This window comes from Anser anser, assembly GCF_964211835.1.
Source record: "Anser anser genome assembly, chromosome: Z".
Lineage (NCBI taxonomy): Eukaryota > Metazoa > Chordata > Aves > Anseriformes > Anatidae > Anser > Anser anser.
In genome coordinates, this window is record NC_139723.1 from 87,810,318 (window position 1) to 87,823,501 (window position 13,184).

Genomic DNA, 13,184 nt, shown 5'->3' on the forward strand with positions numbered 1-13,184 from the left:
GGGGGCTGCTCGGGGAGGTCTCCAGCAGCCGCCTGCACGTGGGGCTGGGCACCCTGCTCGGGGGGCTGCCGGGCCGGGGGGCAGTGAGCCTGCGACGTGTCCCCATGACACGTTACAGCTACCGCCATTTCATATCTAAACTCCTCTCACACTCCCATTGTTACCCATATACTTACTAGAAGAGAAGCTGAAAACTTTCGTATATTTATCTTCACTATATTTTTGCAATGTACATCCTGTTGAACAAGAACTGCATACCATGCTTTTTACTATAAAACCATTTCAGTAATCAGCCTCAAACCATGAGTGAAAAGTAAATAAAAGCGACACGTTTATATATCTCAAGAGTGAAAGTATGTGCAAACACAAAAAGACTCATAAAGAAATACTTTTTACATTGTAAGAATGGTATTTATTCACTAACAATTGATACGTGTTTCATATAAAAACAACTGGTTACCTATTGGCGACTGCTGTATCTAAAACAGAAATGCACAAACTGACAGTTCGAAGGGCAGCTCTGCAGAGATTAAATACACCTGTTCATAAATACGCTGTATAAGCACGTAGCCACAAATATTCTGCACAGCTGGAAAGACAGAGAAACAAGTGAGAAAACAAAATCTGGTAACTGTTGACTCAGATTTCTTCATTCCATGGAAAATCAAGGAATTAGTTCTGAAAGGAACAATGGCATATCACTTATACTGACAATATGGAAAGAAAAGTCTCTCAATTTAATGCAGCAAGCTGTAGTCAACCATTCAAGAAATCAAAATGAACAAAAATGACATCTATAAGTGTCAGAATACCCAATAAAGTCGGATGCTGACTAAAGTTTGTCACCAGATATTTCTTAATCTCAGCTGCGCAAGCTCAGATGACAGTATCTATGACTCTCTCAAAAGTCTGATCATCTAATATGACATTATCATTGTACAATTTAATGAAATGGCGCACACAAAGTAACTGCTACTTAGCAGTTTGTTTTCAAAGACATAACATGAAATGTAGCTGCAATTTTATGTAAAGAAAAGTTGCAATTCCAGGCATGGAATTATAATGCCAGTTTTCATACTCTAACACACAGATCCTTCAGTTTCACATTAAACAGAAATCAGTTGCACAAGGATAAATAGTTCTGCAGAGAACTCTTGGCTCTTCTGTGCTTTCAGTAGTCCAAAACCAAGAAGTTCTGTGATAAAGCATAAAAATTTGGTTTAAAAAATATCCTGAGTTTGTTTAAAACAACAACAACAAAAATGTGCAATCATTTGGATAAGAAACCTCTCCCCAAAAGTGTAGTAAATCAGCTTGCTTCACGAGCTTCTCTAACTTCTGTGACAGCGTTGCCTAGGACTGCATCTAAAGGAGCTCGCTTTTTCCTTATGCTGCGTCCGGAAGCAATAAGATCAGCGTATCCTCGTTGGTGGGAGAAAGCATAAGCAGAACGACGGCTGGATAACCCTCGGCGAAAAGCACTCTGCCTCCTCTTCCACTGTTCTTCTTCTGCCATGTATTTCTTACGGTTTTTCTGAATCTTCATGCATGCAAAGACAAATTAGTTTATGGATTGAAAGGGAAACAACTTGTTTGCATTTTGCATTTACTTTCTTGGGAAATAACCTGATAGGCGTTATTAAAAAACAAACAACAAATAAAAAACAAAACCAGAAACTGCTTAAAAGGAGTGTCTTCTTGTTTAAAATTGATTGTTTGAAACAAGAGTATATGAGGTCATGTATCAAAGTTTCTGAAGGCCTTCCTGTATCATTTTGTGCTTCATTATTTTCATTTATCCTCAAAGTGTCTTTCACTCAAAGTGGACTGAAGATGCTTCTACTGAAAGCTATTACTGTGTTTGCATGCTGATACTTATTTAATACCTTTTTAAACAACTGTGTTACACAGTCTGTTACTCTGTTACATACATCATAGCCCTCCCCGTGCAGTTTACCTGTCAAGGCAAAATAGAAGCAAACCAAAATTGGCCGCTATACCCTGGTACATAATAAAGACACTCCAAAGCAGTCCAAATAAAAAGCAGAAGTAATACCATCAGTAGCTTCAAAGCAGGTTTCTGTGGTTTTACAAAGAAAAGCGCTGGGCCAAGACAAAGGATAAATTAGCCCACGCTGAACTGTGTGCTGAGCTTTCACATGTAGCTCTGCATTACACAGAAGTACGTGAGGAAGCCTCAGGGAAATAAGCACACATCAAAGCACGGATCCGCACGGGACGGCCGGGACAGCAGAACGCCACGGCAGCATTTGTCACACGGCTAGGAGGCAGGCCTGGCCTGGCCTTTGGAAAGCCCAGCTGCCACACTCCCTGGCCTGGGACCTTGTTTGTTTCCAGTATCAGTACCAATACTGGTGCCTGTAAGTAAACATGTGCCGAAAATAACATAAACCTTTACTCACTCGATCACTTTCCGAAGGCCAAATTGTCATTGATAAGAAACGCTGTGCCACCACAGGAAGTAAGCAGACAGCGATTGTTAAAACCATGGTCAGCCAGAGGTACGGCTGTCTCAGAGCATTTGGAGCAGTTCCTAGGAATAACAAGAGGATATTTAGATGTAAGACAACATATGAAAGATTTATCTCTGGGAAAATTAGGAAGCTTGCTATTCCTAAAAATATGTTTTCCAAATGGCTGCTACATGCACCTCCCTGGACTTCCAACAAAATCCCAAGGAGCTGATAACAGCATTTGGCTCTGTCTTGCTTTGGGCGTTTACCTTCCACTTATCAGAGCAACTTGGCAAACATACCCCCTGCAAGGTCTTCACATTCTCTTTACTTCAAAGCTGTGCCACCAATTTTACCTTAGTTTTCATTTGCAAACACCTACTGCTGGGCAGCATCAAGTTCCAGCTCGTTTTCATTGAAAGAAATTAAATATTCTAGTTAAGCTGGCCTCAAACACAACAAAACCCTTCCTTGGAAGTATATTTGTATTTAGCATCATTTCCTTTCACAGACATTAGTTCGTGCCATGACATTTTGGCAGTGGTTCTGCTCAAGTTACACAGCTTTGTAAACATGTTCTTGGGAGACAGGAACAAGACACACAAAACACCAGGACTGACCTGTGAACTGAAAAGCAGAAGGAAAGAGAACATGGATTCCAGCACTGTGGAAGTCAAATGTGATACCAAAGTAAATTGCAATACTCCCGAATACTGAGAAAGCATTAACAAAAGTCCAGTAAGATGTATCCAAACCAATCTGAAAGTAAACAAAAACTCCAAATGAGTTTATTAATTCAAAAACAGATCACTATGAGGACAAACATTTTGGTCAAGTAATCTCTCACCTAGTTACATTTCAGTCTGAAAGAGTGTCGACAGAGAAGAGAGATGGCAATAAAGTAGAAAATTTTGCAAATTGTTATGTTTTTGCTAGACATATTTAAAAACATGGCCAGAAGTTTTTTTCAGAGCAAGAGACATCAGGAAGCTAAGCTTACTTGCCTGAAGGTTGACAACAAATACAAGAGAAGATGCTGCTGTGACAGCAAACGACTGATAATCTGAAGGTGCTTCTCCATCTTGTCCCATAGTTTGAAGGTAAGCTCCATATGGTATGAAGAAGATAATCAATGAAGTTATAGCTCCATGAAGCAAACTTAAAAAGAATTTCCTGTAGTTAAAAAGTAAATCTTTCTGTCCCAAAACATATAGCCTAGGGAACCGAAGACTCAATTTGTCGCTCACATCCTTAATAAAGGGGAAAAAAAAAAAAAGTTGCTTCAATTTCTTGTTCTCAGTGCAAACCTTGAATAGTAAGAAATTAACTATATAATGTCCCAAAGGAAATGGCAGATTCCCTTTTCTTTTCAGTCAGCAGCATCGGCAGCTTTCCAGAATAATGCATACAACTGGGAAGAACCAAGACTAGAGGACATCTCTTACAAAGCTGTCACATACCCCATTTTCAGGACTTGATGACCTTAATTGTCTTCTCCAGCCTAAATGATTCTATGCTTCTAGGTTTTTAGCCCATTATTTGCAAAGACAAGACCATCTGCAGTTGTGTCAGTCTTTACAGCTACGTATTGTTTTGGAGTCTTTCTCTACGCTGTGAATTAGCAGACTAGGGCTATCATCACACATCCTGACTTTTAGTCTCTAACATGTACTCAAGTGGGAGCTTAATTTGGTACTGAATTTATTTCGTAAGTTTTACTACAAAAGTAAACAGAAGCATTGATCTGCCTGATCAGCTTGTATGGAACAACAAGCAAAGAAGGCCAAATGTACTTGTTCTGCTGAATTAAAACAAATGCTGCACACCAAGACTTCCCGTCAAGTACAGTCATTCAAAATTGTCCATTTCCTGTATCTACAGGTCAGAAGGGTACACAAGAAGTAGCTTTTCCATTAATAAAGCTGCCTGCTTCTTTGTTCTTTGTGATGTCATAGAACAACAGGTACTGAGAACTATTTTTTAGCAAACAACACTAGCACTGAAGACCTCTGAATTGATTAACTTTGGCTATTTCAGTAACCCTCTGCTTATTGTCTTTTGTTACCTCACATCCTGTATAGGAATACATTCAAAAAGAATGCCTTGTACATAAAACAAAGCAACCAGTTTCAGTGTAATTTAAGACTTGATTCTAAATGCCTCTGAATTCATCTGTTGTTAACAATGTGGAGAATACCTGGTCAAACAAGCCAACCAGCAGAACCGGGAGACTGGAATACAATACATTGTACAGCGTGATGAACCAGTCTTCATATGCTGTCTGAAACAGAAGCATTTAAGTAGATAATGATTACCTTTTGATTTCACCTTTTCCTCCTAATTCCCGAGAAAATTTATGTGCTCTGTTATAGCATTAAATTGCCTGTCTCTGTTTACCCAAAAGGCAAGAAACACCTTAGGTCAAAACGCTGTTAAAACCATTTCTAGCATGTATTAAGCTTCCCACTCCTTACATACTATCAACACCACCTGACCTGAAACAGTGCTGAAACTGAACACCACACGGAGTGTCAGCCCGGTTTATAGCCGCATTTGTGACTGTGATGAGCACTCACAGCAAGTTCGGGAACCCTGATTTCTTCTCTTTTGTTTTGTCCAAAGCATCCATAATTTCCACCACAGAAAACACTATTAACCTCAGCAGGGATGCTTGTCTGTGACTATGGCCCTGATGCTCCGTGCTGCACCACACAACTACATCTTCCCGTATTTTGCTTCTGCCAATGGAGATGCATCTCATCCCTTAAAGTCTTTCTGGCACACAGATAAGCACAACCTTTCAACACTATGTGAACTTCAAGCACTGCCATTTACAATGAGCACATTTCAAGCCAGCAGTTCAAGATTAAAAAAATAAATAAAATTGTTTTGGTTTCTTATTGATAGATAAATGCACCATCTCACTTCACCTATGAATATTTAAACAGCATGGTTAAGGAAGGTTTCCCAAACCACTATTTAACAATCTCTTCCTCCATTCCTCCCTGTACAATCATGATATTGACTGTAACTGTTCTGAAATCATAACCAACTGCTTTGCTTATGAGTAACTAGCTTAGTAGTTATAATCAATTCTCCTGCAGAAATTACTGATGTTGAGTTCGGGTTCCCATCACTTCCCAGGTTAAGCTTTTGCTATTCCGCACCAATGAAAAGGAAGACCTGCCTGTTAATAAATAGTAGACAAGAGCATGCCTTCTTACCTGGGCAGAAAAGCCATTAAAGAACGAATACCAGATATGGACTAGTGTAAAAGCAAAGTTTTTGTAGAAAAAATATCTTAGAAACTTGCACATCCTAATGTAGGACCATCGTCCGTGGACCAGCAGCAGTCTTTGGAGGTAGCGGAATTGCCCAAAAGAGTAGTCGCTTGACATGACAGCCTGCATCCCTTCTTGGCCACTGATTCCAACTCCAATGTGGGCAGCTAAGGTAACGAAACAAAGACCACACACACTGCATTAAACAAAGGGAGAGCAACAACATGACCAAGGGCAAATCTTTCACCAGTTCCTTTTCTCTGCTTCTCGTTCTCCTGCCCCGTTTTATTTCTGTATACAGCACAAAGGCTTCTTTAAAAATTAACACAACAGTGCACACACCCTTCCTTGCCCTGTTATTTACTGCTCACGTCTTCACTGTCATTTGGATTCTCTCTCCGTGCTTGTTCCATCTGAATGGATACTGGGAAATTTGACTGAGGTGACAAGTAAGTGATGAGACAGAGCAAGCCAACCCCTGAACACGCTGGTCAGGCAGTTTACAAACACAGACTTCCTAACATAAACCATATCCCAGAAGTTTGTTTTTCAACGGGCTTCCTCACCGAGTGTTTCAAAGAATGCCAGTTGCAATACAGCAGGCTAATGCCTCCAAGCAAGGGACATCTAAGCTCTTGTTTTGTCTTTATATTACATTTGTAACTTCAGAGATGGTAACAGACATAAATCAATGCCCTTCTTGGGGAATGTCTACATAAAAAGCTAAAATATATCACCAAATCCCACTAACCATTTCATAAAGGGTTTCCTCAAAAAGGGAAAGTGCAGGCATAGAAGGTAACAAGGACGCAAGAAATGTTAATGTAGGTAATGAAACGGATGGTAGAGTCTTCTCAACAAACAGAAATAGCGAGGAGATTGTGGAAGAACTCCCAGAAGAGATGTTTCCTACCAAGAGAAGTCTTACAGCTGCCTTACTTTTAATCATGTTCACATCATTGGCACCGTCCCCAATAGCCAGAGTAATAGCTTTCTTGTATTTCTTCACAAGCTCTACCACCATGGCTTTTTGTTTCGGAGTCACTCGGCAGCAGATCACAGCCTTGCATTCGCATGCCAAATCGACAAAGTTCTTCTGCTGCTGCTCTTTGTAAGCTTCAGCCTTTCTTCTCTTCTCAGTTTGCTTTTGTTTCTCTTCTGCTGTTCTGGGGAATTTCAGCTTAAGTTTCTTTTTCTTCTTTTTCTTCTCTAGCAGGATTTCATTCTGTGTAACAAAAACGTTATGTTCCCTTCTACACCGTTTAAAATAGCACTCCAAGGGCTGCCTATACACACTACACACTTAACTTCATTATATCCCATTTATAGCATTTTAATGAAATGCTCGTGCAGAGGAGTGAACAAACAGCCATGGAAACAATGAAAAGAACATATCTGGTGGGATTAACAAAATCAAAATGCTTGTATTTAGTGTCACAGCACTCCTTGCAGAGTACAAAGGAATATTTCTTCTGATGGGAGCTAATTCACTTTTGAAAAACATTCTGATATTGAAACTTGCCTCTTTCTATAGGAAGCACGACCACGCTCAGCAAAGGTGGAAGTTTTCTATAAATACCCAAGTGAACTCTGGGGCAGTACATCTGGGATAGGGAGTAGCAGACCTGCGATTTTACCAGACGCTCATGCTAGATAACTTCGAGAGACTTCCAGCTTGCTTCCTATGCCTTACATACAATCGTGTTTCTTTATACAGAAGAAAGGCTTAGAGCTGGAATGCTGAAATGTGGCAGACGGTGTGTAGCTCTTCACTGGACTTTCTTCTTGTCAGCTGTCTGTAAAAGCAGCCTGCCAACGGGGTGGGTAATAGTCACCGAATTACTGCTAGCCACTTCTGCCAAAAGCTCTTTTCTGCTTTCTAAGCTCCTGTAAGAGCACTGTTTTGCAGGACTGAGCAGTAAACTTGTCTTTTGTTTCTACACTTTCACTTCCATCTTTCATTTCAAGCATGATTTCTGTGCCTACACTGAAGCCATGCATCCTCTGCAGCTGGCAGTCATCTCTTTCCCTTTCTCATTTTTTTTCCATTAGACTGGGATCCTCATGAAAAATAAACACTCTGAAAATCAGGCTGCGCTTTTGCAGAGGTTTGGTTTTACTTTTACGGCAGCTACCACAGCGATTTAAAAAGCCAAAGACATTACTTTCTTTACTGAGGCCTATTTTAAACCTTCAAAAATAAAAATATTTTTGAACATAAATATCAAACAGAGATGGTCAACTGGTGGCACAAGGGCCAAAGAATTTTCATTGATTGGTTTAGCAAGGCAGACAAATGAATGGAGTGAAGGACACCGTGACATGGTAGTACCCCCCAAACCTCAAATGCACAGGAGCACAGGAGATCTTCCTTTCTACATACCAACCAGGAGCCAGTGATTATTAAAGCACGATCTCTACTACCCTGAAAGAAGGGCTCATTCATTCTTAGAGAGGAATGTGTACTCGATCCAGCTCTGTTCCTCTGGTTTTCCAACCTCGTTTGAAGAAGAGCACTGGAAAAAAAAGCAGATACGTTACAGAAAAATCAAGGATAAACTTTATACTAAGATAAAGTTTGTGGATGCGGTGCTTAGGCACATGATTTATTGGTGGACTCGGTAATGTCAGGTTGATGATTGGACTTGATGATCTTAAGGGTCTTTTCCAACCTAAACGATTGTATGATTCAATAATTCTATAAATCAGTCCCAGACTGCAATAAAAACATTTTTGATCAACTAGCAACACTTATTTTTCCAAGAAGCTTAGAAAACCTTAATTTTAAAAGTCAGTTCTTCAGAATCATAAAGAAAATGCATCTCCTCAACATCAATGTTTTCCAATAAAGGTTGCAGGTTTTTAATCAGTTGCACTCCAAAGCACACAGAACTTAATTCCATTTTTTGAACTACAAATTTAATGTCAACAGTTGTTGACCTAGAACTTAAAACCTCCTTCAAATAGGGTATCACCACCTTTACCCACAGTGAAGATGTTGCTTTGTAAAATTACAATTCCAGAAAAAAACAAGAAACAGCGTATAGCCAAACAACAGCCAGCAAATGCTGTTCAGGCGTTGAAGAACCATTGTGGGATAAACCAATGTTACTGCTGGGATAATTTTAAAAATTGAACATTTTTAACTCCTACACAGAAATTCTTTGTGCTTTTCACTTGCCTGATATCTTCTCCATAGCAGATTGTTGTCTCATCTGTTAAGAGTTCACAAGAAAATCCAATATTTTCAGCAGTTTCTACAATTAAAAAATAAAAAAAAGAGGAAAGTATCTACTTAAAGTTCGGTCTTGAGTAACTACTGGGGGCAGCCAGAAGTACAAGAAGTCCTCTTAAGTAATTTTTGAAGTTGTGTTTCAGCATGGCATGTTCCCTTTCACCACCACATAGCATGGAGGAACAGGACAAATAAATCTGACTACAGAGAAGCTGGGCGGAATGCTTCTTCATTGTTTCCCATAGAATAACAGCGGCCTATATGCAATGCTGATCTGGCTGCACCTCTATCCATGCTGTAGGACCTGGATTTCACTGTAGAAAGACAAGTTTGGCACGTAAGTGTTCTGCCCTAAGAGCCAGACAAGCCTGGTGGCAATAAGGTTTTGTTGTGTGTGTTTTTTTTGTTTGTTTGTTTTTGTTTTTTTTAAAGCAAATTGTTCTTTATTTGCTTTGCACTGGGAAAAACAGTAGCTGGGTATTTCCCTATAGAAGACAGCCACTAAATCAGCCATCTAAGTTAATCTATTGAAGGAACAGAAGTTACCCAGAAGCCCACCCAGTAACTCTGGATTGGAAACAGCTCGCATGAACTTCTGCACATTGTAGAAAGTCTTCCAGTTTTGATTTAGATGCACTTTCATACTGTGCTTTTCTAGAAAGCTTGTTTCATTACAAGTCTGCATCTGTCCCAGTTTATCTTCTAGCTGTTACCACGTTTTTGCTAGCTCTTTGGCTGTAAACAAACTTACCTTTTTTGTCACCAGTAAGCACCCAGATTTTAATATCTGCTTTTGAAAGTTTGGAAATAGTTTCTGGAACTCCATCCTGTAGTTTATCTTCAATAGCTGTTGCACCAAGGAGCTGGGAGATATTTGAAACACAGGTATTCAGTAGGATAAACATCTATAGAAAACTGATTCATTTACAGTAGAGAACACCACTATTTTGGCTATGTCTTCAAGCCAAGGTACAGCTCAGGATAAGAATACAGTAAAGATAATGCCTTATATATAAAAGTCAGTGCACTGAAATACATCTACTAAAATATCAGAAGATAAATTGTTAGAAACCGGGCAACTCAAGTTTTCTATAGCTTCTGCATGTTATTAATGATCAAAATTTTCTTCAAAGGAAAACAAACCCTTTGACATAGAAAAGCTGCATCACAGAGTAGATGCTAGAACTACTCTGGGCCTGAAGGGTGTAGTAGCAACTTTGGAGGCTTTTTTGTTTCTTTGTTAACAACGTATTTGTAATACAACTACTGACATCCTGAAATGAACCTGTAAATTAAAGAATAACAGGGATGAACAGGATGATTGGGCTGGGGGAAAGCAAAAAATATATATATATTATTTGAGAATAACACATTTCCTTTCATTCTTTTCAACTTTCTCTAGAATTTGTCATGGTCTTAAAGCCAATAAAATACTGAAAAGATCTAAAGCAAAAGGTCCTATAGAAAAGGATAATTTATTTTCAAAAAGATCTGTTTCTTCTTACATAAGAATAGAAGTACACTAAAAATTTTAAGCTTGACTTACAATCAAGTTTTTTTCTATTTCCTCATATACTTTGTCCAGAGCTTCATCACGATTAGTTGTAGCTACACTGGCCTCCATGAACTTTTTATTCCATGCTTCAAATTCATCGTCACTAATGTCTCTGTAGCAGAGGCAGAGTGTTCTAAGAGTTTCATTTGCAAACACCTGAAAAAACAAAGAAAAAAAACCACATATGCACAAAAATCCCCTTTGTTTTGAAATCAAACATCAAAGTTACAGTCATAAGCATTACATAAGTCTGATAAAACAAGTGACTGCACAATTAATCTTGAGCATTTCAGAAATGACAAAAACTAAATTATAACTTGCAAGGCAGTCTAAATTGAAAGGCAGCCTGAGGAGGTGACAAATAGAACAGATTTTAGTGACCTGGAATACTCACGAAAACAAACAAAAAAGCAATAGACAAAACGTAAGTTCATTTCTCATGCAAAGATAATGCATTTTTAAAAATATGCATGATAACCTAACGCTGCTCTTATTATTTCTCAGGTTTGGGATAATGTGTAAGGCCAATTATAGGTCTGCATTTGTTTAATAGCTTACCAAAAGGACATAAATGAAATTAGATTATGGTCAGAAATAAATTTAATATGTGATTGTAAAAACAGAATATAAAATGCAAACATACATCTAGTGCTTCTTCTGTAGCTTCTCTCTTTACATTCCTTGGGTGCAATCGTTCATAAATTACTGTATCAGCTCCTTTACAATACAGCCTTATATTTCCATTGGATTCTCTTACTGTAGAGTATAATAAGAGAGGTGGGACAAAATGTTAAGAGTACATTTAAATAAAGGAATAGTTTCAGATTAGATTCTTCAGTGTACCCCTATTAGCTGCCAAAGCTACATGACCACGTTTCTTTGTAGCACCTCATCCCTAAAATTGTTCAGCTAAGTATCTTGGTTGACAAGTGCATTTCCTTTTCTCTTTCATGACAGGACAGGATATTTAAATTCCCAAGAATTATGGTTTTGGTAATGTTTCATACAATATTAACATCTCATTTGCACACAGGAGGTGAGTAGAGACATACAGTAGAGGTATGAGGCACTGTAACTACAGCCTTAAAAACAGCAGATCTGTAACTGATTCAAGATTGACTATTTTAAAAGGTAATTAAAATCAAAACTAAAAAGGTACTTATAACTCATCCTGCATTCCTAGCTCTTACAAGAAACATACAACTAATTTCTTTTTGGGAATAAGGGGAATGAATTATCTTTGCAAAATTTCTTTAAGCTTCTACTAAAGGAACCACAGATCATCTTCAGCAGAGGCCATATCTGAGCACCAGGACTGTTAAGAAAACACATTTGCACCTTATTACAAAGCCTCTGTTTTGCTATCCAGAACTATGTGGATTAAAATCTGTCATAGGAGTGTGTGTCACACAGCCATTCCTCCTAGGAAATGCAAGTGACCTATCCTATAAGAGGTCTTATAAATCAGAGGTTGTTTGTAGTCAACTTACCAATGACAGACATTCGTTTTCTATCACTGTTGAAATCCAAGATAGCAAGGACATCATAGGTTTTTTCAATCCCCATTTCACTTATCGTGATGGTATTTTGTGTTCGCGAGAGAAAAACGTAGCCAAAGTTTCTGGCTGCCGTAACCAAGGCCCCTTCGTCTGGGGAGGCTGCCTGGTAATTGATCTGACCTGCATTGTCGACACAGTGAAAAGGACAGAAAGCCAGGGTACACCTGAGCGTTACAGGGGCGCTCAGCCCCCACAGCTCAAAACTTCACACCCATCCTTTGTAACTGACAGCTGGACAGGCAATGCCACGTCCTTTCCCTTTCTGAAGTGGGGTCCAACACACTGCTGCAGCACCCAACAGCAGTGCCATCGGAGGAGAAGGACTAGGGACTCCCCCTTCCCATCACGTGCACTTTCCAAACGGACTAAGTCACTGAACCTCTTCCATCCATGTATAAAAGCAAAAACTTACTTCTCTGTCTCGAGACAAATGTAACTTAAATATCTTAATTTCTCAGTATGTTCATTTAAGCATTTCCAAAGGAAGTGCAAAAACCCACCGCCACCACCACCAACAAAAAAATCACAAATTCTTGGCCAAAAACACCAACATAGTGGAAATAACCCCAAAAACATCAGTAGGAAGAGCAAGAAAGGACAGGAAACTGCTGGTTTCACAAAGATCTCACAAAGATGCAAGTAAAGCAGTATTACTCTTCTCTTGTGTCAAGCATATTTTATTTATCTTTCAACCTTACTTTCCACATGAATTCTTCAATACCCATTCACCTTCAAATTCAGTTTCTGTCACACTTCTGTTACTCATCTTGGTTATTTGCTGCTGATATTCTTAGAACAGACATACACAATTTGTGTACAGCTATGGGCTGTACTTCGTGGAGTAAGCGAATGAAATCTTTATGCTGAAAATGCTTGTTTTTCCACACTGAAAACAAGTTTCCGAAAGTGTTTCCATTTTCACATTTGTGTGTGGAACCAGAGACTATGCTAGTATCATTTTCATTTTATTTGAGGTTTATGCTTTGGAGATTTTAAAGATGTATTTGAATAGATAGATCAGTAACAGGAAACACAAGCCCTCTGTACAAGCTGTTCCACTACCTTTCTAAATCTCCTGTT

General features: G+C 38.9%; 1 protein-coding gene and 1 long non-coding RNA gene across 2 annotated transcripts in view; both read right to left on the reverse strand.

Moving 5' to 3' along the window:
• Positions 1 to 628: 628 nt before the first annotated feature.
• LOC310889488 lies at positions 629 to 3,233 on the reverse strand. Its single transcript, XR_014576582.1, has 3 exons — positions 3,095 to 3,233; positions 2,424 to 2,554; positions 629 to 1,540 (listed from the first exon to the last, which is right to left on the reverse strand). It is a non-coding gene; the product is annotated as an uncharacterized lncRNA (long non-coding RNA).
• Positions 3,234 to 3,332: 99 nt separating this feature from the next.
• LOC310889563 (phospholipid-transporting ATPase IC-like) overlaps positions 3,333 to 13,184 on the reverse strand; it is a gene marked incomplete at its 3' end in the record, with an annotated part of 32,175 nt that continues 22,323 nt past the window's right edge. Inside the window, exons 16-26 of the mRNA XM_083817148.1 lie at positions 12,036 to 12,224; positions 11,189 to 11,301; positions 10,537 to 10,701; positions 9,742 to 9,853; positions 8,937 to 9,012; positions 8,139 to 8,271; positions 6,695 to 6,980; positions 5,699 to 5,922; positions 4,672 to 4,755; positions 3,475 to 3,724; positions 3,333 to 3,337 (exon numbers count right to left, since the gene is read on the reverse strand). Coding sequence (XP_083673274.1) covers positions 3,333 to 3,337; positions 3,475 to 3,724; positions 4,672 to 4,755; positions 5,699 to 5,922; positions 6,695 to 6,980; positions 8,139 to 8,271; positions 8,937 to 9,012; positions 9,742 to 9,853; positions 10,537 to 10,701; positions 11,189 to 11,301; positions 12,036 to 12,224 — 1,637 coding nt within the window. The remainder of the gene's footprint in view (positions 3,338 to 3,474; positions 3,725 to 4,671; positions 4,756 to 5,698; positions 5,923 to 6,694; positions 6,981 to 8,138; positions 8,272 to 8,936; positions 9,013 to 9,741; positions 9,854 to 10,536; positions 10,702 to 11,188; positions 11,302 to 12,035; positions 12,225 to 13,184) is intronic.